The sequence below is a fragment of the Alosa pseudoharengus genome, unplaced genomic scaffold (assembly GCF_046254945.1).
Source record: "Alosa pseudoharengus isolate Yale_2024_CS ecotype anadromous, Long Island Sound unplaced genomic scaffold, YU_APseudo_1.1 YU_APseudo_1.1_scf_9, whole genome shotgun sequence".
In the NCBI taxonomy this organism is placed as follows: Eukaryota; Metazoa; Chordata; class Actinopteri; order Clupeiformes; family Clupeidae; genus Alosa; species Alosa pseudoharengus.
This window is the reverse complement of record NW_027468881.1, coordinates 30975629-31001359: the sequence shown is the minus strand read 5'-3', so window position 1 is coordinate 31001359 and position 25731 is coordinate 30975629. Positions and strand designations below refer to the sequence as shown.

The 25731-nt window shown below is 43.1% G+C and overlaps 2 protein-coding genes across 2 annotated transcripts in view; both read left to right on the top strand.

The window, feature by feature from the left end:
- The window catches only part of dnah12 (dynein, axonemal, heavy chain 12), a 40013-nt gene extending 23161 nt beyond the window's left edge, over positions 1–16852 (top strand). The window contains 31 exon segments of the mRNA XM_076276968.1: positions 50–211; positions 403–597; positions 1252–1385; positions 1977–2139; positions 2231–2311; positions 2830–3006; positions 3521–3652; positions 3762–3851; positions 4004–4144; positions 4811–5052; positions 5366–5513; positions 5766–5911; positions 6500–6714; positions 8099–8291; positions 8997–9189; positions 9377–9549; positions 9780–9920; positions 10854–11012; positions 11140–11284; positions 11394–11544; positions 11911–12164; positions 12886–13026; positions 13434–13571; positions 13791–14024; positions 14420–14608; positions 14721–14824; positions 15304–15508; positions 15806–15943; positions 16104–16195; positions 16360–16427; positions 16659–16852. Coding sequence (XP_076133083.1) covers positions 50–211; positions 403–597; positions 1252–1385; positions 1977–2139; positions 2231–2311; positions 2830–3006; positions 3521–3652; positions 3762–3851; positions 4004–4144; positions 4811–5052; positions 5366–5513; positions 5766–5911; positions 6500–6714; positions 8099–8291; positions 8997–9189; positions 9377–9549; positions 9780–9920; positions 10854–11012; positions 11140–11284; positions 11394–11544; positions 11911–12164; positions 12886–13026; positions 13434–13571; positions 13791–14024; positions 14420–14608; positions 14721–14824; positions 15304–15508; positions 15806–15943; positions 16104–16195; positions 16360–16427; positions 16659–16852 — 4938 coding nt within the window.
- A 578-nt stretch (positions 16853–17430) lies between these two features.
- Positions 17431–23716, top strand: asb14b (ankyrin repeat and SOCS box containing 14b). The gene is made up of 9 exons (XM_076276971.1): positions 17431–18083; positions 18193–18245; positions 18396–18527; positions 20253–20411; positions 21135–21380; positions 21664–21835; positions 22184–22727; positions 23013–23166; positions 23385–23716. Exons 1-9 carry the CDS (start codon positions 17965–17967, stop codon positions 23561–23563), a joined length of 1758 nt encoding a protein of 585 aa, XP_076133086.1. The 5' UTR covers positions 17431–17964; the 3' UTR covers positions 23564–23716.
- The last annotated feature ends 2015 nt before the right edge of the window (positions 23717–25731 follow it).

The window sequence follows — 25731 nt, the reverse complement described above, 5'->3', positions numbered from 1 at the left end:
TGGAGCCAGTTTTGGTATTTGGAGCACTGATAGGTGGTGTTTCTTACAGCACCTGCTGAAGAGCGCTGGGGTGAAAGGTCAGAAGACGGTTTTCCTCCTTACTGACGCCCAGATCAAGGAGGAGGCCTTCTTGGAGGATGTGGACAGCGTCTTGAATACAGGGGAGGTCCCAAATTTGTTTGCTGTTGACGAAAAGCAGGAAATCATGGAGGTAAATATGTTCAAATACATAAAATAAATAATATAGCATTATAATCATAATACAATCATAAAATATCATCCATCCTCCTATTTCTATATTGCCCCAGTGAGAGGTTTTATATTCTCAAAATGATACACAACAGATGTCCACTGATAAAAACAGTTGGCATTCACTTGAACGTTCATCTCTTTGTCTCTTAGGCTGTTCGACCCATTGCCCAGGCCGGCAACAAGAACCTGGAGTTCAGCCCTCTGTCGCTGTTTGCCTACTTTGTGACTCGGTGTCGGGAGAACCTTCACATCGTGGTGGCCTTCAGCCCGATTGGTGACGCCTTCAGGAACCGTTTACGTCAGTTCCCTTCCCTCATCAACTGCTGCACCATCGACTGGTTCCAGGTTTGGCCATGCTAATGAGCCTCGTAATTCATGTCTGATGTTTCTTAGGGTGACTTCTAGCGAACTACCTGAGCTGTGAAGGTTGAAGTTGTGTCTTGGTGAGAGGTAACACTCAGCTGGGCATTATTGCAACCTTCATGGGGTGATTTGGGGCCTGCAAACCCTCTCTCTTCTCTTCCATCTCCATGCCCCATTTAGAACTGTAGTGCTGTGTAAAAACACACCTATTCCCTCTGCTCATGTACACAACACAACACAACACAACACAACACAACACAACACAACACAACACAACACAACACAACACAACACAACACAACACAACACAACACAACACAACACAACACAACACAACACAACACAACACAACACAACACAACACAACACAACACAACACAACACAACACAACACAACACAACACAACACAACACAACACAACACAACACAACACAACACAACACAACACAACACAACACAACACAACACAACACAACACAACACAACACAACACAACACAACACAACACAACACAACACAACACAACACAACACAACACAACACAACACAATAAAAGGAACTATTGTGTATTCTGCAAAGCCTTGAAGTACCATTGTCCTGTCCACTTTTTGTGTCTCTCTGTCCTGTCCTATCAGCCTTGGCCAGAGGAGGCACTAGAGCGGGTGGCTAACAAGTTCCTGGAGACTCTGGAGATGACTGAACAGGAGCGTGAGAAAGTCATGCCCATCTGCAAAACCTTCCACACCTCTGCCATCAACCTCTCCCACAGGTGTGTGCATGAGTGGTGCCATTTGAACTATTCATGATGAGATATCAGAGGCATGTGTGGATGAGTAGTACACTTTCTCAAGTGTTTTGCACAGAAACACAAATTTCTCTGGAGCATTGGCCTTTTTATTCTTTCTAACTATATCAATAGTCTGTATATATGTATATTTATATCAACAGTCTGTACAGACACATTTCAGCTTTTATGAAATGTCTGAGAAACATCTCACATCATCTTACATCAAGGCCACCTTAGTGACCCAAAAGTATTTTCAAAATGGCGTTAGCTTACATTATCACCCGGAGAGAAGAAATACTCTTTTCTGATTGGCTGGCGGGGTGGCCTTTAATTCTGAATAACAGGACACCATTCCATATCAATGCTTATAAATGGTAACTATAACAACCATAGTAGGACTACTGTTGCAGGCTTCGCAACAATGTCATCAACTGTAAACAAGCTAACTGTCCATGCTATCGGAAGCTCCGCTGCACGTCAGGGAGTTTGTTGCCACTCGCCCTCGTCCATTAATTCCGTATAACAGGACACCTCGGTGGCCTTACTTAAACACCTGTTACTGTAAACCCCTAGATTCCTGTCAGAGCTTGGTCGCCATAACTACGTGACCCCCACCTCCTACCTGGAGCTCATTGCGGCCTTCAAGCTGCTCCTCACGCAGAAACGAGACATGGTGATGAAAGCTAAGAAGCGGTACACCAATGGACTGGACAAGCTGGCCTTCGCTGAGTCTCAGGTTAAAAAACTGCCACAGATCCTTTAATGGCAATGCATGTGTGTGGATGTGTTTGGGTGACTCACTCCTAACCCGGCATATTGCCTGTCAGGTGGGACAAATGAAGAAGGAACTGGTGGACCTGCAGCCCAAACTGAAGCAGGCTAAGATCGAAAATGCAAATATGATGCAGGTTAGCCTTGATTTCTACTCAACAGACATTGTTCCGTAAAAAAAATATATATATTATGGGGGAAGCTGTGGTGCAAGCAAATCAAATTAGGGAGTTTTTCCTCACCCCTATTACTTATGGGCTCTCTCTGAATGTTTAACACTCTGTAAAGCGCCATGAGACATGTGTAATGTTTTGACGCTCTATAAGTTAAATTAAATTGAGAAATTAAAAATCAATCTGATCACATTATGGTCTATCTACCCATAGGGATCCGGGTTCGATTCTGACCTGTTGTCATTTCCTGATCCCAACCCCCATCTCTCTCCCACTTCACCTCCTGTCTATCTCCAATATCCTATCAGTTAAAAGCAAAGCAGGTCCAAAAAAAATACTTTTTGAAAAAAAAAAAACCGAATAAAAAATTGCTGCTTGCACTGCTTTTTTTCCCCAATTATTTTTTAAACGTTTTGGTAAATCTGTGGTGATGTCCCATTGGTTTCCCCTGGCACCTGCTAAATCTCCCTCTGCTATGGCAGGTGATCGAGGTGGAGTCCGTCCAGGTGGAGGCCAAGAGTAAGGTGGTGCGTGTGGACGAGGAGGCCGCCACGCTGAAGGCCAACGAGGCCCAGGCTCTGAAGAACGAGTGTGAGAGTGACCTGGCCGAGGCCATCCCTGCTCTGGAGGCTGCCCTCTCCGCTCTGGACACCCTGAAGGTCAGTGGCGGAGTTGTTGAAGGTCACAGTGAAGCTGTATGGAACTAGCCAGACTAGTTCTCATTGAGAATTGGTTAGGATCCTATCAGTTAATTTTCGATTTTCAAGTTTACAAGCAGTTGTTTGTTCTTCTTTTGACGAATTGACAATGTCCAGGTCATTTGATACTGACATGATCAGCGGCAGCCTTTAATTGTTTACAAAAGTACATCAATGATGCTCCTCTATTTGTCATCGTATAAAGCCCACCCCATATGAAATAAACAGTTGTGATTGGCCTATCCCATTGTGGGTGGGTGGGTGGGTGGGGGTTCAGTGGCAGAGGGGCCAGACCATTTTCACAAAGTGAATTGTGTCTGGTCATACCAGACTGGTGTAGAGCAAATTCTCTGTCAATGGCACAGTGAATCCTTCAGTCGGCTCTGGGCCGGGCCGGGCCGGGCCTATTTTTAAGCCCACTGGTGACGTGAAGTGACCTTGTGCAGGTGAGCTGAATCGTTATTTCATTCCAAAGCCCTCAGACGTGACGATCGTGAAGTCGATGAAGAACCCTCCCTCAGGAGTGAAGCTGGTGATGGCCGCCGTGTGTGTAATGAAGGATATTAAGCCGGAGAAGATCAATGATCCTGCAGGAACTGGACAGAAGGTGCCTCCTGCTCTACACACACACACACACACACACACACACACACACACACAGGACTCTCTGATGATTGTGAATTACTGTTCTGAGGGAGTTGTGATTCTTTCCACAGATTCTTGAATACTGGGGTCCAAGCAAAAAACTTCTGGGAGACATGAATTTCCTGCGTGATCTGAGAGAGTATGACAAGGACAACATTCCTGTAAGCCCTCTCACACTCACACACAAGAAAACACCCCATATGATCATTCATAGGCCAAACACACTTTCGTAGAGATCAACAGTGAACTGTGTGTGATGTCTATAAAATTTCATGATTTCAGGACAAATCAGTTATGTGTTATGATGTGACAGGTTCCTGTGATGAGCAAAATCCGCAGTGAGTACATGACCAACCCGGACTTTGACCCTGCCAAAGTGGCGAAAGCCTCATCTGCAGCAGAGGGCCTCTGTAAATGGATCAAGGCCATGGAGGTGTACGACAGAGTGGCCAAGGTGCTGTGACCAGCTCTCCTCTCATCTCCATTACTACCTATATCTATAGTGTCTGCTATTCTGTTAAATGTTAGGGATGTTCAGCAATTATTTATATTTTTCACATGCCCACACCCCTCACTCTGTTTGCTTTCATCTTCATCTCATATCCATTGGCATTATATCTGCATTACACTATACTATGTACTATAATTTTTAATTAAATCATCACAGGATAGCACAGGAGATTTCAGACAGCTCAATGCAAAAGCAAAACGAAATGTGATATTCCTTCCTTAACACACCCATCTCTCACCCCTTGGTGACCCCCCTAACCTCACAAGCACCAACAATTTCCTGTATGAATGAGTTCAGTGTTATCTGTGGTGTGTTTTAATAGCTATAATACTGAGTCGTTAATGAACATGACATAGTGTCTGCTATCTGTCCTTCTGTCCTGTTCATTCACTCTAGATATGTGTGTGTGTTTTATGGGGTGACGGGACGAACAGGACCTCGACACAAAGTGGTCATTATGTGGTTTCAGTGGCAATTATTAAGAATATTTGGACCTCAGAACTTTGGGATGGCCGATTTAATTCTGTCATTACTCCCCCGCTCTTCTCTTTGTGCTTCTCGTCTTGCTCTCCAGTCCTCACTCACGTCCCTCACCCTCTCTGCCCTCAGGTAGTGGCCCCCAAGAAGGCCGGCCTGGTCGAGGCCCAGCAGTCCCTGGCCACCACCATGGCGCTGCTGAACCAGAAGCGGGCCGAGCTGAAGGAGGTGGAGGACCGCCTGGCCTCGCTGCAGCGCACCTTCGAGGAGAAGACCGAGGAGAAAGCCCGGCTGGAGCACCAGGTGGACCTCTGCGCCCGCAAACTGGTCAGGGCCGAGAAGCTCATCGGAGGCTTGGGAGGAGAGAAGACCAGGTGCGCAGCCACAGTGACCTCTCAGGAGTTATCGTGCCATCATCTAAAACAAAAATGGAAGCAGTTGAAGTTTAATTAGCTATTTTTCTTTTCATCTTATAATTTGCATATATCTTGGTCACAGAGTGTTCACATATAGAGCATGAGTGTTAGAAGAATCAAGATAGCCTTTTTTTACTGCTGAGGTAATGTCAGGTCAGATGGTATATATTTTTAAGGCTAACAGCATAGCCTATAGTTTGTGTATTTGGCGTTTAATATGTTTTGGTTTTACATACATATATCTTTTATTGCTCTCCTCTGTTACAAATAGATGGTCCAAGGCAGCAGATGACCTACAGAACATATATGATAACCTGACAGGAGATGTGTTAATATCAGCCGGAGTCATCGCTTACTTAGGGGCGTTCACAGCAGGCTTTAGACAGGACTGCACCAGAGGCTGGACCAGGCTCTGCAAGGTACAGCGTCCGGGCATTCAGTTTTACATTGTCTGTGCACTTTTACGATCCAACTAGTGTCAGCGTTGCTGGAAATTGTGAGAAAACTCAATCATGCTCTTATTCAAGTGCTATTGTCTCTGGTGAAATAGGAGTAGATGTGGTGAAAAAAGGATTTTGTAAAACATCCATTTATCCGAGTGTGCATTCAGTGTATTGTCGATGATTTTGAATCTTCCAAACGTGAGATTACTGGGTTTTCTTCCCTCTCAGAGTCAGGACATCCCGTCCTCGGACGACTTCTGCCTGAGTAAAACGCTGGGAGATCCCATTAAGATCCGGGCCTGGAACATTGCTGGCCTGCCCACCGACAGCTTCTCCATAGATAACGGGGTCATTGTCAGCAACTCACGGAGATGGTGAGTCATGCCTCAACACCAGATAACACAGAAAGGTGCAAGAAGTGTTTCAAAGCAATTGTCAAAGCAACAATGCCATCACAAATATATAAAAGATGGCAACAAATACATAGGATGTTCTTTCATTTAAACAGCAATGTAAAGCAAGTATAATTTTTTCTTTTGATGTAATTTAAAAAAAATGATGAACAGATGATAAATGACTGATGGTATCCCTTCTTCAACACACATAACTCAGCAAAAACTGCACCATGAACAAATAAAAGATTATTTAAAAGACAAATACACTTCTTTAGGGGGCGCTGTGGTGCCAGTACCATGTATGGGCCCAAACCCACCCCGGGACCCAGGTTCAAATCTGACCAGTGGTCATTTCCCGATCCCACCCCATCTCTCTCTCCCACTTACTTCCAGTCACTCTTCACTTTCCTATCTGAATAAAGGCAAAAAGCCCAAAAATATACTTAATATTGTTTTTAAATAACAATGCAAGTACCGGTATCATCTAACTGTAATTAAAAATCTGAAATGCTGAAAAAGTGATAAATGAATAACTCCACTCTCCCTGTGTCCTCTCCTTCTCCACAGGCCTCTAATGATCGATCCTCAGGGCCAGGCTAACAAGTGGGTGAAAAACTCGGAGAAGGAGAACAACCTGAGCGTGATCAAGCTGACCGACTCCGACTACATGCGCACGCTGGAGAACTGCATCCAGTTTGGCACCCCTCTGCTGCTGGAGAACGTCGCCGAGGAGCTTGACCCCTCTTTGGAGCCCCTGCTGCTCAAGCAGACCTTCAAACAAGGTGCCTCCCTTGGTGGTTTAGTATAGAACAGGGTTCCCACGGGTCATGGAATTTCTGGAATATCGTGGAATTTTAGAAAGTCTATTCCAGACATGTAAAGTCAGGAAATGTTATTATTTTTATCATTTTTTATCAAATTCATGGAATATCAGGATTTTTTTTTGTAGCAGTTTAAAATGTACTTTCCAAAATACATTAATACATATATATATCCATGCATGTGTATATCTGCTAATTAGCTTTACTGCTTGAGTAGCCCAACTGTGTTTATTCAATGCCTGTTTATTCATTCATCTCCCAAGATTCTTGACCACTACACAGGTGCTCTCAAATCATTGGTCGGTATAATTGTACTATTCATTATATAGTAAGTCATGGAAATTCAGTTTTTTTGTCAGGGAAAGGTCATGGAATTTTATATTTGACTCAGAGTGGGAACCCTGACAGAAGCTCATAGTGTTTAAGTCAAAGTTTATTTTGTATATATGGGGCTATTGTTTTTAACAAGCCTTGGTTGGGAACTTAGGAATGAAGAATTTGGAATCAGAACAGGGAAGTGTTGAGGGCGTGATAATTCAGAATCAGGACACAATGACACAATCCAGACATCATCCAATCAAATTCTGCTGTTCCCAGGCAAAAATGCCTTTCCTGGTTAATACTATCAACGTTTACTACCATAAACCGATAATGTTATGTCTGTAACATGAGGAGACGCAAGTGTACCTTGACCCATACACACACAGACAGGACAGGAAGACTCAAAATGTGACACAGCAGGCTTTAAGTAGGCAATATGTCTCACACTCAGACATGTGAGAGTGTAACATGTTTCAAGTTTATTATTCCAGATCTATCACAACAGCACGCATTTTCCCCAACGTTCCAGAAAAATTCTATTAAAGCTGAAAACAGTCAATCAAGATACACAGACTAGAGTAGACCTATCTGAAAACACTCTGTTTATTAGGCCTTGAGAGTTATGCTATCATTGTAAGTCTAGAAACATTTTGGTTTTGAAAAAAAAAATCACCTTTACAATTATTTTAAAAAAAACTCACCTTTACATCATTATATGATAGGTTCCACCATAGTCACTGCTCAAAGGCCTTTTCTTGTGTCTCCTCCTCACGGATCTCAAGCAGTCTTAATAGACTGTTTTAAATCTGTTTCTGGAGGGTTTCCGGTTGAAACGTTCAAAACCAATGCAGATTATACTTTGAAATGAAAATTAATCGGACTTCAGCGCAATGCTCTGCAAAATGTCGACTTTTTTTTTATCTTTGTTTGTTCCCAAGTTAGCATTAGCTCAGTGTTGTTCTTCTGTGCCACCGAAAATGCCTTAGGAACGCACCTGTTAATAAAGCATCTTTACTTGTGGTAGGGGGTATGGACTGCATCAGGCTTGGGGAGACAGTGATCGAGTACTCCAGCGATTTCCGCTTCTACATCACCACCAAGCTGCGGAACCCTCACTACCTCCCCGAGCTGGCCACCAAAGTGTCCCTGCTCAACTTCATGATCACCCCAGAGGGGCTGGAGGACCAGCTGCTCGGCATTGTGGTGGCCAAGGAGAGGTGCGGAGCAGTCACACAGCTATGCACACACAAACACACACACACACACACACACACACACACACACACACACACACACTCACACGCTCGATGGTGTTTTAACCCATTCGCGCTGGATGCTGCATGACGCAACATTGACCCTCCTGCTGGATGCTGCGTAGCGCAACATTGACCCTCCCGCTGGATGCTGCGTAGCATGCTTTTTATTTCATGTTTCTAGGTGCTACAGAGTCTTAGATATAACATTTTGGTAGACGTTGACAATTTTTTGTATGTTTTCAGAAAACCCTCAGGAAATAAGGTTATTTAGTCTAGAATGCCATAGGATTCTATAGGCGTTTTTAGCAGGCATTTTACGAGTAAATGGGTTAAGCCCCCACAGTTGACTTCAAGGCAGCACTGCGATCGTCGACTTCAAGGCCCCTAACCCTTATCTTAACCCTTGCCTAACCTTAGTGCCTTCCATGCAGCGATGCCTGGAAGACGACGTTAGGAGCTTAAAACTCCAAATGCCGAAACACACACGCACACACACACCGTACTTCATATTAATTTTGTGGTAAATTCTATGACCTCACAAATTTAATTTTTCATGTATACCACTGAAAAAGTAATCATTTTAATAAATAGCTCGTGTCATATCCCATTATATATAATATCCAATTATATCATATGCCATTATATTAAATTGTATCCCATTGCCAGGCCTGAGCTGGAGGAGGAGAGGAATGCTCTGGTCCTGCAGTCTGCCGCCAACAAGAAGCAGCTGAAGGAGATCGAGGATAAGATCCTGGAGACACTTCAGTCCTCAGAGGGCAATATCCTGGAGGACGAGAGCGCCATCCAGATCCTTGACTCGGCCAAAATCATGTCAAATGAGATAAACAAGAAACAGCAGGTGTGTGTGTGTGTGTGTGTGTGTGTGTGTGTGTGTGTGTGTGTGTGTGTGTGTGCGCGTGCGTGCGTGCGTGTAGTGTAGTGTAGTGTCTGAGAAATGTGATGGTGTCTAGTAGTAGTCTTAGATGGCTCTGTTTGCGATACATTTTTCATTCAGCTTCCGTTGGCTCTTTTCCCTGTAAATCCAGATAGCCGAGAAGACCGAGATCAAAATAGCCGAGTCGAGAGAGGGCTACCGAGCCATTGCCAAGCATTCTTCCATCCTCTTCTTCAGCATTGCAGATCTGGCCAACATCGACCCCATGTACCAGTACTCCCTTAACTGGTTTGTCAATCTCTACATCAACTCCATACAAGACAGGTGAGTGTGAAGTCATCAAATCATCCAAGTTGTACAGATGTTTACTGTTTATTTACTGTTTATTTTTTATCATAAATTGTTTTGCCTGAGATACTGCTACATCACAAATGTCCAGTGTTTGGTTTTTAAGCATGTTACTGTTTGCATTATTTTTCGTTCCCGAAAAAAAAATCCAGTGGTGCTCTGTAGGAACTGTGAGAATTTCTTTAAATTTTGATTTCCTCTCCCAGCAATAAATCCAAGATTCTGGAGAAGAGGCTGAGGTATCTGATTGACCACTTCACCTACAACCTGTACTGCAACGTGTGCCGCTCGCTGTTTGAGAAAGACAAGCTCCTCTTCTCATTCCTGCTGTGTTCAAATCTGCTGCTGTAAGTCACCTCTTAAAGGTCTGCCACTCTCCTCACCATTGTTTTGTAGGATTTTGGTGACCGTGGTGGTGGTCTAGTGTTTAGGGATCTGGCCTTCCAGGTGGAACCTTAGAGGGTTGTGAGTGTGCCCCTGCTGTGCCACTGACTGGCACTTAACCCCAAGTCGCTGCTGGAGGACTGTCCCTGGAGCTAGTTTCACTCTATGTCACTAATAGATAAAAGCACCAGCTAAAGAACAAATAATAACTAAATCCTTTGTGACTTTACGTTCTGGCAGCCATGTCAAAAAGAGCTGCACTGAAAAGAAAAGTGTTCTCTGGGTCCCTGGGCTTCTCTGGGTCCCTGTGATCAGCAATTTTCAAAAATGTGTTGACATGTGGGGAACACTGCCAGCAGCAAGAAGCAGCAAGATATTTGGACAATGTGTACAGCATCCTCAACTTGGAGAATATTTGCCTACGCACCACTCTGGCGTAATGTCTCAGAGCGCGCTATCCATGGCATGCTTCAGGGCCTGCATATTCAACAAAATGTTATCTCACACAGGCCCGGATGACTCATTCCAAACCCTGGAGTTTCTGTCAAGTCAAGTCTTTTCCACACATACCCCAGATTAGACTTTGTTAAGTCTATTTTATATGAATGATATTTGTTGATTGATGTATTACGCCCCATTCACATTGCCAGCCATTCACATTGCCAGCCACTTTGCTAGTGGTTATTTCGCCTGTAATCGCTGACTTACTTGAACATCCCATGGTCTTTTCTCGCTAGTTGCTTGCAGTCCGAGTGGGGCTTTTTTAATTTGTTTATTTATAGTGTTCATGCCGTTAAAAGTTAAATCTATTTTACATAAATGTTATTTACTGATACTTGTGTTATGTTTACGGTGTTGATGCTTTTTAAACTCCTCTTGTGTTCTGTGTGGTGAAGAGCGAAGAAGGAGATTGAGTACTCAGAGTTCATGTTCCTGCTCACGGGTGGAGTGGGTCTTCAGAACGAGCTGCCCAACCCAGACCCAAGCTGGCTGCAGGATAAGAGTTGGGATGAGATCTGCAGAGCCAGTGAGCTCCCCTCCCTCCATGGCATCAAGTAAGAGAGAGAGAGAGAGAGTGTGTGTGTGTGTGTGTGTGTGTGTGTGTGCATGCTTGCTCTGCTCCCTCTGATTTCATATGTGTTCATGTTAGAATTCTTCCATATCTTCTCTTTTCCATTGTAGAGAGAGTTTTACCAGAAACCCAGAAGGTTTCCTACTGATTTATGATAGCAAGGAGCCATACAATGTCCCACTGCCTAGTCCCTGGGCAGAAAAACTCAATGACCTCCAGAAAATGATTATACTACGCTGCCTTAGGCCCGACAAAGTAAGAAACGAATTAAAACGTGTCATTTGAAAATATGCTGTACTCTATGACTATGTTGAATTCACACACCTTTGTCTGACTTGTCTTTGCATGTAAAATAAAAAAAAAGATTGAACCAGCCATCGCAAACTATGTGACTGACAAACTGGGTAAGAAGTTTGTTGAGCCGCCTCCGTTTGACCTGAGCAAGAGCTACGTGGACTCCAACTGTACCATCCCCCTGGTCTTCGTGCTGTCCCCCGGGGCAGACCCCATGGCCAGTGAGTGATTAGCAATATAGCTTAGTGCTCAGCTTTTATTTCTATCCTTTTTTTTTTTAAATAAAGGTAACACATAATAATGCATAATGATAATAATAATAAGTTACTAAACTACTATAATTAACTAAATAACTTATTTATTAATTCCATTATTTCACCCAAATAGAGTCTTCACTGGTCAGAGTAAATAATTGTGACAATTAAACAAAATACTTGAATGCTAATTGAAAGCTTGAGTTCAGCCTTCTTGAACTCTCTCTTTCTTCCCCTCTCTCTCTATCTCTCTCTCTCTCTCTCTCTCTCTCTCTCTCTCTCTCTCTCTCTCTCTTCTACTCCCCCCCACCCCCACCCCCCGCTCCCTCCCAGGCTTGCTCAAGTTTACCAATGACAAGAACATGGGCGGCTCCAATTTCAAGTCCATCTCATTGGGCCAGGGCCAAGGGCCCATCGCGGTGCGGATGATCAAGTCGGCCATGAAAGAGGGCACCTGGGTGTGCCTTCAGAACTGTCACCTGGCCGTGTCCTGGATGTCCACGCTGGAGAAGATCTGCGAGGACCTGAGCCCAGAGATCTGCCACCCTGACTTCCGCCTGTGGCTCACCAGCTACCCCTCCCCCATGGTGGGTGTCTTGTCAGCACTGCATGGCGGTGCAACACACATACAAATGTCTCACCACAGGTGTTTACATGTTTTGTTTTGTTTTTCTCACATGTTTACAAGTTAATGTTAAGCTGCACTATGATATAACAACACTATGCTCCGACAGAACAACATAAATCAGCCGGTTTTAGAAAAAAAAAACACACTTCTACCTCCACCTAGAGCCTGTTATTTGTTTTGCAAAAATCCACAGCTCCTGGTTCTTCTGGTCCAATCGGAGCAGGGCTGTGTGAGATCTGACTGTCAATCACAATCTGGTGCAGTCTGGTGCGCACTGACGAGCACAAACTCGATGAGAGGGTGCTCGGTGGTAGTGGGGGAGGGGCATGAGAGTTGTAAACATTCAAAAATGTTGGCTCCCCTCAATCTGTCAGACTTGCCAACTGCAGCTTTAAGGACTTGGTTGGACAAATTATGAAATAACCAAAAAAAACAAACAAACAAGAAATTCCCACTGACACACACATGACGGAGACGTCTGAGGTGCCTGCAGTGTTCATAATGAATAGAAGTCATAACATGGAACCCGCAAGGTATACCCCCCACCTTTACTAAACTTAAGTCTTGTCAGAGTATGAGATGGAGCTCTCATAGACACGCACACGCGCACACACACACAGACACACACACACACACACACACACACACAGAGGCCTTGAATGTGTGTCCCTCTGCCGCAGTTCCCCGTGACCATCCTGCAGAATGGGGTAAAGATGACCAATGAGCCTCCCACTGGCCTGCGGCTCAACCTGCTTCAGTCCTACCTGTCCGACCCCATCTCCGACCCAGAGTTCTTCGCTGGCTGCCCTGGCAAAGAGCTGGTGAGTAAATTAACAACATGTGCCGTACGTGTGCCACATGTGTCCTTCCCAGGGTTTAAATAAAAAAACAATGGTTAATTAAGAATTAACTATCTTTTAATAATTCCTCAGACATGTGGGGTCCTTTATGTTTTTTCATTGTTTTGAATACAGTAAGCATTTATTAAAGGTTATCCTATACCAGCCAATTATGAATAAGGATTATTAAAGGTTATGATTCATTATAGACCCTTTCAAGAGAGTTCCATTATCAGCATCAGGCCCCACAAGGCTTCCGTTTTAACATTCCATATGTTATCTTAATGCAGAGGAAGTAGATTGGGAACCAAATAGAACGAGTTCAAGCATTGTTTTTGTTTTTATTGTTGAAAGGGTCTATATTTAATCGTGAATGTCTGTTTTTCCAGGCTTGGGAGAAGCTCCTGTATGGTGTTTGTTTCTTCCATGCTCTTGTCCAGGAGAGGAAGAAGTTTGGACCTTTGGGATGGAACATCCCGTATGGGTTCAATGAGTCAGATTTGCGCATCAGCATAAGACAACTACAGGTACAATTTTGTTGCATACCGAGTTCTACAATGAAAATGAAGGTTTTCTGTTCAGTATCTCTTTCACTCTGTGTATGATGTACCTTGTACAGTATATACCTACTGAATATCCAAATACTGTACCACTCATATGGTATGAATTGTTGGTATGCAGTGATGTTGTGTATATTACATCATTGTATATGCATTTTAAACATCTTCGTTGGTGTGTTGCTGCAGCTCTTCGTAAATGAGTACGAGCAGGTTCCCTTTGAGGCGATCACGTACCTGACTGGGGAGTGTAACTATGGCGGGAGAGTTACCGACGACTGGGACAGACGCCTCCTCATGACCACCCTGGCTGACTTCTACAATAAAGACGTCATTGATCTTCCTCGCCACAACTTCTCCCCCAGTGGCAAATACTACACCCCACCAAAGTCCATCTATGAGGACTATGTAGAGTTCATCAGGGTGAGCTTTCAACACACAACGGATAGGTTTACTTTCCTAGGTTGCTGTTTGTTGTATTGTCTTTTGCAAGCATATCACAATTCATTTGATTTAGCCTATTGATAGAAAAAGCAATGTGCAATAAAACACGTATTTGTGCAATAAAACACGTATATGCAAAGTGCGGCCTTTTTTCCTTCTGAGAAAAAGCAATGGACACACATTTTTTATGAATTAATAAGGTCTAATAATAACATAAATCTCTCTAACCTCAGAGTGTATACATAGTGAACCCTATCAACCCCTACCAATATGAATAATAACAATCTAAACATAGTGAAATATGGCCTCTGAATCACCCTATCAAGTTCTACCGATATGAAAGGGAACTAAATGAACAACTTTTTGCATCCTAGAACCTGCCGTTCACACAGCAGCCGGAGGTGTTTGGGATGCACGAGAACGTGGACATATCCAAAGACCTTCAGCAGACCAAGCTTCTGTTCGACTCGCTGCTCCTGACTCAGGGCGGGGGCGCAAAAGGAGGGGGCAGCTCTGGCGGAGACAACACCCTCCTGGAGATTGCCAAAGACATCCTGTCCAAAGTAAACCACGCCCGCCCACTAGAATCACAAGCTTTGATTTGTTTTTTCCACACATGCCATTTCACTCACTCATTCACTGTGGTCCTACCCAACCCCTGTTTCCTTTGCGTAGCTTCCCGCTAACTTCGACATCGAGGCTGCCCTCACCAAATTCCCTGTCCTCTATGAGGAGAGCATGAACACGGTGCTTGTCCAGGAGATGGAACGCTACAACACGTATGTGAGGGGGGGGGGGGGGGCTTGTTCAGGAGATGGAACGCTACAACACGTATGTGGGGGGGTGGTGGGGGGGCTTGTCCAGGAGATGGAACGCTACAACACGTATGTGGGGGGGCTTGTCCAGGGGATGGAACGCTACAACACGTATGTGGGGGGGGTGGGGGGGCTTGTCCAGGAAATGGAACGCTACAACACGTATGTGGGGGGGTTGCCAGGAGATAGAGCGCAACAACACGTATGTGGGCGGGAGGGGTGGGGGGGGGGGCTTGTCCAGGAGATGGAACGCTACAACACGTATGTGGGGGGTGGGGGGAGCTTTTTGTATAAACAGGCAAAGTTCTTTGGTCACACATCAATTAATATGAAACCACTCTGCTCTGTACACATCTAAGAAGCACATGGACAAGGAAATAAGGAAATAAACATGAAATAAGCATCATGTAAACAATAAACAAACCCCTCTTCCTCTTTTCCAGGTTGTTGGGCACTATCCGGCTGAGCCTCCAGAACCTCCTCAAGGCCATCAAAGGCCTGGTGGTCATGGATGCTGATCTGGAGGCCATAGCCAGCAGCTTGATGGTTGGGAAAGTCCCAGACAAGTGGGCCAAGCGCTCCTACCCCAGCCTCAAGCCTCTGGGCAGTTACATCACCGACTTCCTCACCAGGCTTAAGTTTTTGCGGGTTAGAGTCATCATTTCAACATGTTGCACACTCTTATGTCTTGTTTGGGTTAGAAAGCCCTTGGGAAGGGATGGTTGTCTTTAAGGCTGTTCAGTCTGCAACATGAGCGATGACATATTAGTATGAAGATGATTTGTCAACATTTTAAAAAGATATCTTTATTTGTATGGTTTGTATTGTATCCACCATTGCCAGTAAGAATTTAAGTAGTCTACCACGTTGTTTGTTTTATTGGTGGTGTGTCTACATGGCTCCTGTTCTGATAGTTGCATTTCCTCCTGTTTGCTGTCCTCGCAGGATTGGTTTAACACGTGGAAGCCCCATGTGTTCTGGCTGTCAGGTTTCTTTTTCACCCAGGCCTTTCTGACAGGAGCTATGCAGAATTATGCAAGGAAGTACTCCATACCCATTGACCTGCTTCGCTTTGACTTCCAGGTGCTGCATCCTCTAGTCTTAATACAGCCATTAAAGTAATAATTAGAAACATACAGTCATGTGGTTATGGTATAATTAAAGTAATACTAAGTTGTGAATGGAAGCTCAATCTTTGAAGCTTACATTCAAGTGTGTTGAAGTGTGCGTTGTGCTGTTGTAGGTGTTGTCCATAGAAACATCTGACTCCTGCCCTGAGGATGGGGTCTATATTCATGGGCTCTTCCTAGATGGAGCTCGCTGGGATAAGAGAAGGTGAAATTGCTGTACTGCGTTTTTTAGTTTTGAAGGAATAGCAATCCAGTCAGTTTACAAAATATTGTTAAACCAGCATTTAGTTTTTATGTGAACCAATTACCTTTTGAAAATATGTTCCTTGTTGACTCATCGTTGAGTATTCCATTCCTGTATGTGTCCAGTGGAGTCCTGGCTGAACAGTACCCCAAAGTGCTGTTTGATTCAGTGCCTATCATCTGGATCAAGCCCAGTAAGGCCAAATAATTGTGTTTACATACTAATTTAGATTTTCTTGCATAGGAAAATGACATATACTACAGAAAAAATATATGGTTTTCCTACTACATTTTAATATTAGAAATGTTTAATTATAGAAATTATTATCTAAAACAGACATGTTTAATTAGCTGCAGTATGCAACTGCCTCATTTAGTATGCAACTGCCTCAATTAGTATGCATTTTCTCTCTTGTGTTGTGCAGCGGATAAAAAGCCTTCCGAGAACTCCCAGGTTCAGTTTGTGTGTCCCCTGTACAAGACAAGTGAACGCAAGGGGACCCTGTCCACCACGGGCCACTCCACGAACTTCGTTATCTCAATCGTGCTACCCACCAGCAAACGGCCCCAGCACTGGATTAAGAGAGGAGTGGCCTTGCTCTGTCAACTGGACAATTAACCCACCTGCCGAGTCACTTTACAGATTAAACTGGCACTTTACGATCAAATTATCTTCCTTTAAGATTGTTTTTCCTCACTTTTTCTAATGTAGCGTGTATTAAAAGATTATGAAATAATCCATGACATCGTGTTGGAATGATTAAACCATTATTTTTGGAGGCATCCCAGAAAACAGATAACTGGTTTCTGCATCTGTTTTTATTTGTTTTGCCATTTGGGTAGTAGCTGGGTAGAGTTGCGGTCAAACGTCATTCAGTGGGTCATAGCCAGGTGGTGGTTGGAGGATAGGTCCCGTGGTGACATATTTATAGGCAGACCAAGATATAAATAGCTGTATTTTGAGACACCAACAAGCCAGGAACCTACAAAGGCCTGGAGTTCGCTGTGTTTTCTGTGGACTAAAGGTAGAGTAACAATTAAACACAGGTAAAGTCCAAAGGCTACGTTGGAAATGGTGGGAAATATTGTGCCATATTTCTGTAATGATTAGACAACTGCATGCTGCATGTTTACAGTGAGGACACCTTAACCGTTAGCCAGTATAGCCGTAAAAATAGTTTGTCAGTGGCAAGTGCGCAGATCATGCCAAGTCTCAGTAATGTTTAAGCGAGTGATCTGTTAGTACCGAGCTTAATGCCTAGATCTCATGAACTGCCATGTAAAGCAAGTGTAATTATTTTCTGGAAAAATGACCATGGGAAGGTTTGTGGCAATTTTTGATTTGATATTTTTTAATTCCTTGGTATTTTTTAGACAAATGTACTTGATATATTTGACTTCATGTTGTGCCCATGGATTGCAAGAAGTCGTAACAGTCCTGTAATTCAAACCAACAGTGGAGAGACTAGAGCACTATTTTCAGCTGACGCATACTGTCAACATCCAACATGTTCATCCATTGCATTTCCACACAAGCAGTTCACAGAGCACTACACATCAGACTAACCACACTGTTTCTTTAGTTATCACACATTTGCCCAACCCGAAGGTAAAATGCATGCATGTGTGAATTCAAATGGCAACAACTTCAAAGGATCCAAGCTCCTGTTTCACTAGTTTAAGAAAGAGCATTCTCTATCTAATCATCATTTGCATGCTAAACAGAGAAGCATGGAGGCGGACTTGGCAGGATGTGATGAGGACTGGGACGGGGACGAGGATGAGGACACTCAGTACATGATTGAACAGAGTCTCTTGCAGTACAACAAGCGATGTGGTTCGAAGTCCAAGTACGTCGCCTCAATCAGCATTGTCCTGCATCCCACATGATAAACTAGTTGCACGTTTGGTGGGGGAGGGGGCAGACAAAATTCTATTGATGTCATTGTAATTCTTCAGTGAGCCTGAGGATACCATTGACGTTGATGAAATCTTAACAGTTATAAGAACAGGTGAGGCTTATCCTATGTTTATCCTTTTTATCTCAAGCTATGTCCTTGTAAACAATATAGAAAACAGTACAATTCAATAAACCTCATTAACTCCCCTCCCAGATCTGATCTGAGCTCTTTCCATTCCCTGCTCTGTCTGATTGGAGTTAGGTGATGAGGAGGCCCTCAGAAGACTTGTCCAGTGCCGGGAAGCTTTGTCCAAGGCAGACAGTAGGGGCTGGCTGCCAATCCATGAGGCAGCGGCCCAGGAGAAGAAGAGCATTTTGGAGATCATTTATGCAGGTGCTCACATTATGTGGCTTGTCTTCTCACCTGACTATGAGATACTAGACAGAGATGTCAAGTAACAAATTAGAAATACTTAAGTACAGTACCGGTACTTAAGTACAGTACCTGTACTTAAGTATGAACGGAGAGTATTAGTACTTTGCTCGAGTTTTTCTTTTTCTTTCTACTTTCACTTCACTACATTTTAAAAATTAAATCTACACTTTTACTCCACTACATTTTCATTAGCAGCATGTAAGTAATAATGTAAAATAAGTAATAAGTGTAATAATGTAAAATAAAATAATGTACAAATGAAAAACAAAAGCCACAGTTTCCATTCAACATGTTCAACATATTTGCAACCCCAAGATATTCTGATACCCAGGAAATCCAGAGTTCTCGCGAGAGCACAATTTGAATTTAATCTTTCGGATTTGGGTCTGGATTTTCCTGGCTAATTCTGACCTGATGTAATCACAGGACACAGCAAAATAATAAAATAATAACATTTATTTATATAACACTTTTCAAGCACAGAGAACAAAGTGCTTTACAGACCAACAAAAACAAACAATAGTAATAATAACAATAATGATAATAATAATAATTAAAAATACAAATGTGTTCCCTAAATTTAGACTTTGTCAAAGGTCTGGCTGCTGAGTTCTGAACAGTCTGTAAACAACAGATGGATTGACGATTTAGACAGGTGAATAAGGTGTTGCAATAATCAAGTCCAGATTAAACAAATGCATGTATAATTCTCGCTGTCCTATAAAGATAGCATTGGCCTGATTTTGGCAATATTTCTCAGTTGATAATAACAGGACTGGACAAGGAGTTTTACATGTTGGTAAAATGTTGTGTCTATATCAAATAAAACCCCTAAGTTTCTAGAAGTAGAAATAAATGAAGACATATTGACAGAGTGAAGGCCTAGCAAATATAGAAGACATAGCACACCAAGGCCTTGGTAGGCTGTTGCTTTTCATTAATAACACTTTTGTTTAGGCTTTCAAGGTGTGTTTATGTAATGTGATGTAGCTGCCTTTCTAAACATATTGGATAAACTTCATTGAAGGCCTATAAAAGGAAGCAGCAGTGAAAAATGAATGGCAGCCATACCTTTGTTCAGGCTTCAAAGACATTGTGTATGAAGTGTAGGCACCCAGTTTTAAGGTGCTGCATGAACTTAATAGCCTATCCAAAGTTCTGACTGCTTTCTTTTTCATTAAAATTATAGCTATGGGAGGGGGTTGTCACCCTACCTGACCTGAAAACTTTTACTAGTACTTTGTACTTTTAGTAGGCTACTTAAGTATGTTTTATAATGGGCTACTTGCCATACTTAAGTACTGTAAATAATAGATATGTGGTATGCTTATAGATTATTTTTACTTTACTTAGGTCATTTTCTGATAAAATATCTGTACTTCTACTCAAGTGTGGGTTTCAGATACTTATACAACTCTGGTACTAGATATCACCTTAGTCCATTCAAAACTTGATTTAATTGGATATCTATATCCAACATTGATTGTATGACCAATATTTCCGAAAATGGCAGGAAATTATTTTTTACTTGAAATGTGAAGTGTTTCTTAACAGGTTAAGAGCCTTAAACATCTTAGTTGTCAACATTCAATAGCAGAGCATTTTTACAGTGTACCCTTTTACATCCTATTACAAAACAGTATTCAGTGTTTGATGACTCAAATTCTCATATGACCCACACAGCGTCCTTCCAAGGAGCTGGAGAGAGTCGGACACCAACTGGAGAGACGCCGCTCTTCTTCGCCGTGGTGTACGGGCACTCGAGGAACACTATGTTCCTGCTACAGAATGGCTGCAACCCTGACAGCCAGAATGAAGATGGGGACTCTCCCCTGGTTGCAGGTGTGTGAGACATTAGACACACACAAAATCATACCATGGAGAGATATTCAGGATTAAATATGGAGAAGGGTGAAGTAGAGGTTTAAGAAGCAAAGCAGGCAAACTAGCAAACAATGAAGTTGAGGAGGCTGGAGCTATTTGGCTCTTAAAATAAAAATAACAAGTGTTTGTATCTACTTTAGAAAAATCATTAGCTTAGTGGTTCTTGCCCACTATGTTAGAGAGAAAGTAAGCAGGAAACTACCGAAATGTAGGTTTAACCAGGACACCTGCTTCTCCATGCCACACACAAAGGTAAGAGTTTCTCAACCTTATTTGGTTGTTGACTTGACTTGTAGCCTGTGATCACAGACAGCTGTGTTGGATTAGGATGGGACTATGTGTTAATGTGTGGGTGGGGCAAGTGAGCTGTTAATTGACACATTTTCAGGCCAACTCCTAAAGTTCACAAGCAGTCCAAGCAAGACACAAGGTGGTAGAACAGTTTAGGAATATGATGCAGTGAAATAGAGCTCAAATGACTTCCACATTCTAAACCCACTCTGTACTACAAGTAAAGTAAAATTATTTGAAGAGAACTGATTTCCTACTATTTCTTTATTTTTATGCATTCCTGATTCTTTTAATTACGTCTTTGTTCCTTCCCCTTTCTCTCACACTTGCTCTTGTCCCCTCACTTTCCTAACATCCTTTCTCCATTCTTTTTCTGTCTTTTCTTTTCAGCTATAAAGAATGAACAGTATGACATGGCTGCTCTCCTCCTTCACTACGATGCCAAAGTGGACCAAAGAGGGGCCCTCCAGAGAACCGCTCTCCACGAGGCTTCCCTCCTGGCTTTGCCGAACTACGTTTACCTTCTCCTGCAGTCAGGAGCAGACCCCAACGCCTGTGATGCTGGTGAACGCACCCCCCTGGGATTGGCTGCTCAAGCAGGCCACCTGAATATTGTTGAAATTCTACTCCAGGGAGGTATGTTATGCTGTCTGTATATCGTTTCACCAAATCCATCAAGGTATTGGACCTGTATCATGTTTTGCTATTTATTATTAACCAGTATTGCTACAGCAAGCTGCCAGACCGACCTATTCTGCGGTTCACCCTCCTCATTGTCTGTCTCTCTCTAACTCGTATCTGCATTTTACACTTTCTCATCTGCAAGCTGCCAGACCTGAGGGTAACATTTTGACTGCTCATCCTCTTACTCTTGGTCACTCTCTCCCTCTGCTGCTCCATATGTCTTTCTCTCCTTTAGGGGCTAGGGTTTCATCCGAGTCAGCCAACTCTGGCTCCATATTGTTTGAGGCAGCTGCCTCTGGTAATCCAGACGTTGTAGCTGTACTGCTGGATTACGGCGCTGACCCCAATGTACCCACGCTTACAGGCCACCTACCCATCCACAGGGTGGCTTACAGAGGACATATTCTGTAAGTGCCATGGATTTACTTGAGAGACTTAAATCAATGGCTTAATGTCATAATTTACTTACTTATGATTGAAAAGGGAATCCTTACAATGAAGCGGTGATGTCTAATGCATTGTAAAAGTGCATCAGGCACAGTTTTGTTGGATCCCTTGGGGGACAGACCTGTTTTGATACTTGTGTCAAGCATGCGATGACTTCTGTACAATGAGCCCTATGGCACAGAGTGATAAGTGTGTATGATGCAAACTCATAACTCTGTCCAGTTAGACTAGCATCATTCAGAAAGCAGGGAGAGTTGTAAGATGCTGGTAACAATCATCACTCCCTGCTGTCCCTCCCCCATTCACAGAGCCCTGGAGCAGTTAATCCCAGTGACCAAACTGGAGGCTGTGACCATGAGTGGCATGAGCCCTCTGCACTCTGCGGCGGCTGGCGGGCACCCCCAGTGCCTGGAGCTGCTCATCGGCGCGGGCTACGACGCCAACTTCATGCTGCACCCCAGGGTGCGGCGCAACTACGAGGATGAGCGGCGGTCGGCACTGTACTTCGCTGTGTTCAACAACGACCTCCGGTCGACACGGCTGCTGCTGGATGCGGGCGCCATGCCCAACCAGGACCCCGTCAACTGCCTCCAAGTGGCACTGCGCCAGGGCAACTACGAGCTCATCAACATGCTGCTGCGCTACGGCGCCAACGTCAACTACTACTCGCGCATCAACACCACGCACTTCCCCTCGGCTCTGCAGTACGCTCTCAAGGACGAGGTGATGCTGCGCATGCTGCTCAACTATGGGTACGATGTGCAGCGATGTTTCGACTGTCCCTACGGCAATGGGCCCCACGTGCCTTCTGACTACGAAGGCTGGAGCGCCTCAGTTATAAAAGACATGGTGGTGAGACAAGCAACAGCCCGGAGTGGTGTAGCTAACGTCTTTGTCTATAAGTCTTTTCTAGTCTAAAATGTCCCCAAAGGGAAACTGGTTTAATTACTGTTTTAACAGGTGACCAAGGGCTCCACCCTTGACCATGAGTAGTACTGATTATGATGCTGTGACTATTCCAGCCCCATTTGTTTTAATTGTTGGGATGGTTAAATCATAGAGAACAAAAAGATTATGAGGGAAAGAATACAAATATATATTCTCTCTCTCTCTCCCCCTTGCTTCCACCTTCTGCAGTTTTGTGAGGTGATAACTGTGTACTGGCTGAAGCACTTATCAGGGCAGGTGGTCCGCATCATGCTGGATTACGTTGACCATGTCACCCTCTGCTCCAAACTGAAAGCCGTTCTAATGGAACAAAAACAGTGGGACGATATTTGCCAAATCCAAGGTGAGTGTCCTCAGCCTCGAGGCATGACCTGATTACTTTAAGCATTTGCTTTGAATAATGGTTGCGGATGCCTTTGTGGACTAGTACATTTCGCAATTTACTGTACTAAAGTGTTATTTATAGAAATATTGTGAAGTGAAAAATAGCCTGTCCAATGGGCTATGTAAAAAGTCTACTTAACGCAACAATGACCTGCTACTGCATTTCCATGTCCACAGCAAATGTACGCAGCCTGAAGCACTTGTGTCGTCTGAGCATCCGTGAGCGGTTGCGGAGCCTACGTCTGAAGTCACCGGTGTTTTTAAGCTACCTGCCTTTACCAAACAGGCTGAAGGACTACCTCCGCTTTAAAGAGTATGATGTATATGGCAAAGGCAGTATATCAGAAGAGAGGTGATTGGTCATAAACCTATACATTTGCTGATTCAAAATGACCTGCTAGTTTATTCTTTGATACTTTGTGAAAGTGTGATACTCAATTATTGTTTGCTTCATGTAATATTGTTATTCATTGTTGTTTTTGTGGCGATCAATTATCTTACTCAAGAAAAGGGGAGGGGGTACAACTTAAAAGTCAAAAGTTCACAAATGTAGGGTTAATACAGCCATCAGCAAAATGAGACCTTTCAGTGACTTACACATTCAGGTGGCAATAAAACAGAATTAATCTAGAAGATATGTATAACAGATTAATTATTTTGTAATTTGTTTCCTATTTTTGGGATGGAGATATTGAGGGATGACGGAACTGCGTACATGACATTTAAAGCTCATGCCAATTTGGTCAAATTACTGGGTAGGGTTACATTAAATAGCCAATATTTGTACAATTATACAACTATAAAAAAAATTATATTAAAATGTACTATACATTGATACAAAAATTAGAAGTTGCATACATGTTATAAGAAATGTTCATACCAGTCCATACCTCAGAAGAGATGTGGTCTCTAACCTCAGTGATGCCTTTCAACCCAAACCAAGCTTGCCATGACATTAATCTGATATAGCCTATTAAAAAAATACAAGCATTACATCATTACATGCATGCATACATACAGTATAGGTCTACTTACTTTATGCATCCACGCAACCAGCTTAATACCATACATGAACACAATAAAAAAAAAAGGGCTATAGCCAGAGGAATAATTTTACATAGGGCTGAGGGCACACACACCCCTAACTGTCAACACTTCCAAAAGGTTTAAAATGGCCTAGTTGTAGCTATTTCTCTATTGTAATAGCTGGTCCTACAGTTCAGATTTCATGAAGGCTACCAAGCCTATATTCTCCAGTGTAGGAATATACAGCATTTCTCTTGTCAGCCCATTTTTTTTGAAAATATATCTACCCTGGCCTAATTTCGGCCCACACAGAAGGACATGGCCTACCTTTAAACATGGAAGTGCCAGGAAGAGGATCAAGAAGAGGATCAGAAGAGGCATACTTGTCTGAGATCTTTAAAAAGATTGCCCCCACCACACACACCAACAACACAAAACAAAACTTAATATCTGATGAAAAATGAAAAATTTGAAACCGGTTTACGAGAGCTAGGCCACTGACAAATAAAAATGCTGTCGCCAACATTAGACTATTAGTCTATTAGAGCAGCCTTTCTCAAACTTCTTTGACCTGAGGCCCGGTCATGGCAGACTTTGGGGTCATAGGGCCCACATACACGTACCCCCCCCCCCCCATGAAATTATCATGATGATTATCATTATCACAATTATTATTTTGCTATATTGTTATACATGCACTTTCACTTCAAAGCAGTCAATGTTTAAAGTGCTAACATTGTTCACAAAAAGTTTGTGAAAACATGCACATCAGAGGACTGCTTTACTAATGTAAGATATAATAATTACAATAGTTAATTGCTTTTGCATGGTTGCATGATGCTTGCATGAGAAATACTTCTCAAAACAACAGCAACTATATGGGTGCTATTGTTTTGGAATGTTTCCCTCATGTAAGCATCATACACTGGTAGGCAAATGGAGAAAAAAATGTACATGCTTTTTAAAGACATTTCATTTGAATGCCTGAATGTAAGGATTCAGGAAACATAATACCAGCTTTCATGTATGGTAAACGGCGGAGGAGATAAGCGTAAATCTTTGGTCTGGAGATCTTTAATAGGAAGACTAAGGCTACAATAGCTTTTGACCAAGTTATATTCAAATTTGACTACTCAGACTGAGGCCTAATCAATGCTAGACAGTGTTATGCAGTCTGCTCTGTTTCTATAGAAGTTGCAAGAATCCACGTAGTTCTATTAAATGCCGTTAAATAATTAAATAGCCTTTCGACAGGTTGAAGCGGCTACCAACGTTATGGGGTAGTTTCAGTTTCTGTCGCGCACACAGGGATGGATTACTGCACGGGCCTACCGGGCCCATGCCCAAGGGGTCAGGGGGCCCTGAAGCCCAAGCCTTTGCATGGAATCATTGCCTCAATATCAACAAATCAGGATGTAGGCTATGAATCTGATTGAATTTAGTATTGGCCATCCCCAAAATGCACCAGAATACAGGAAATCAAACAAAATTAAAACAA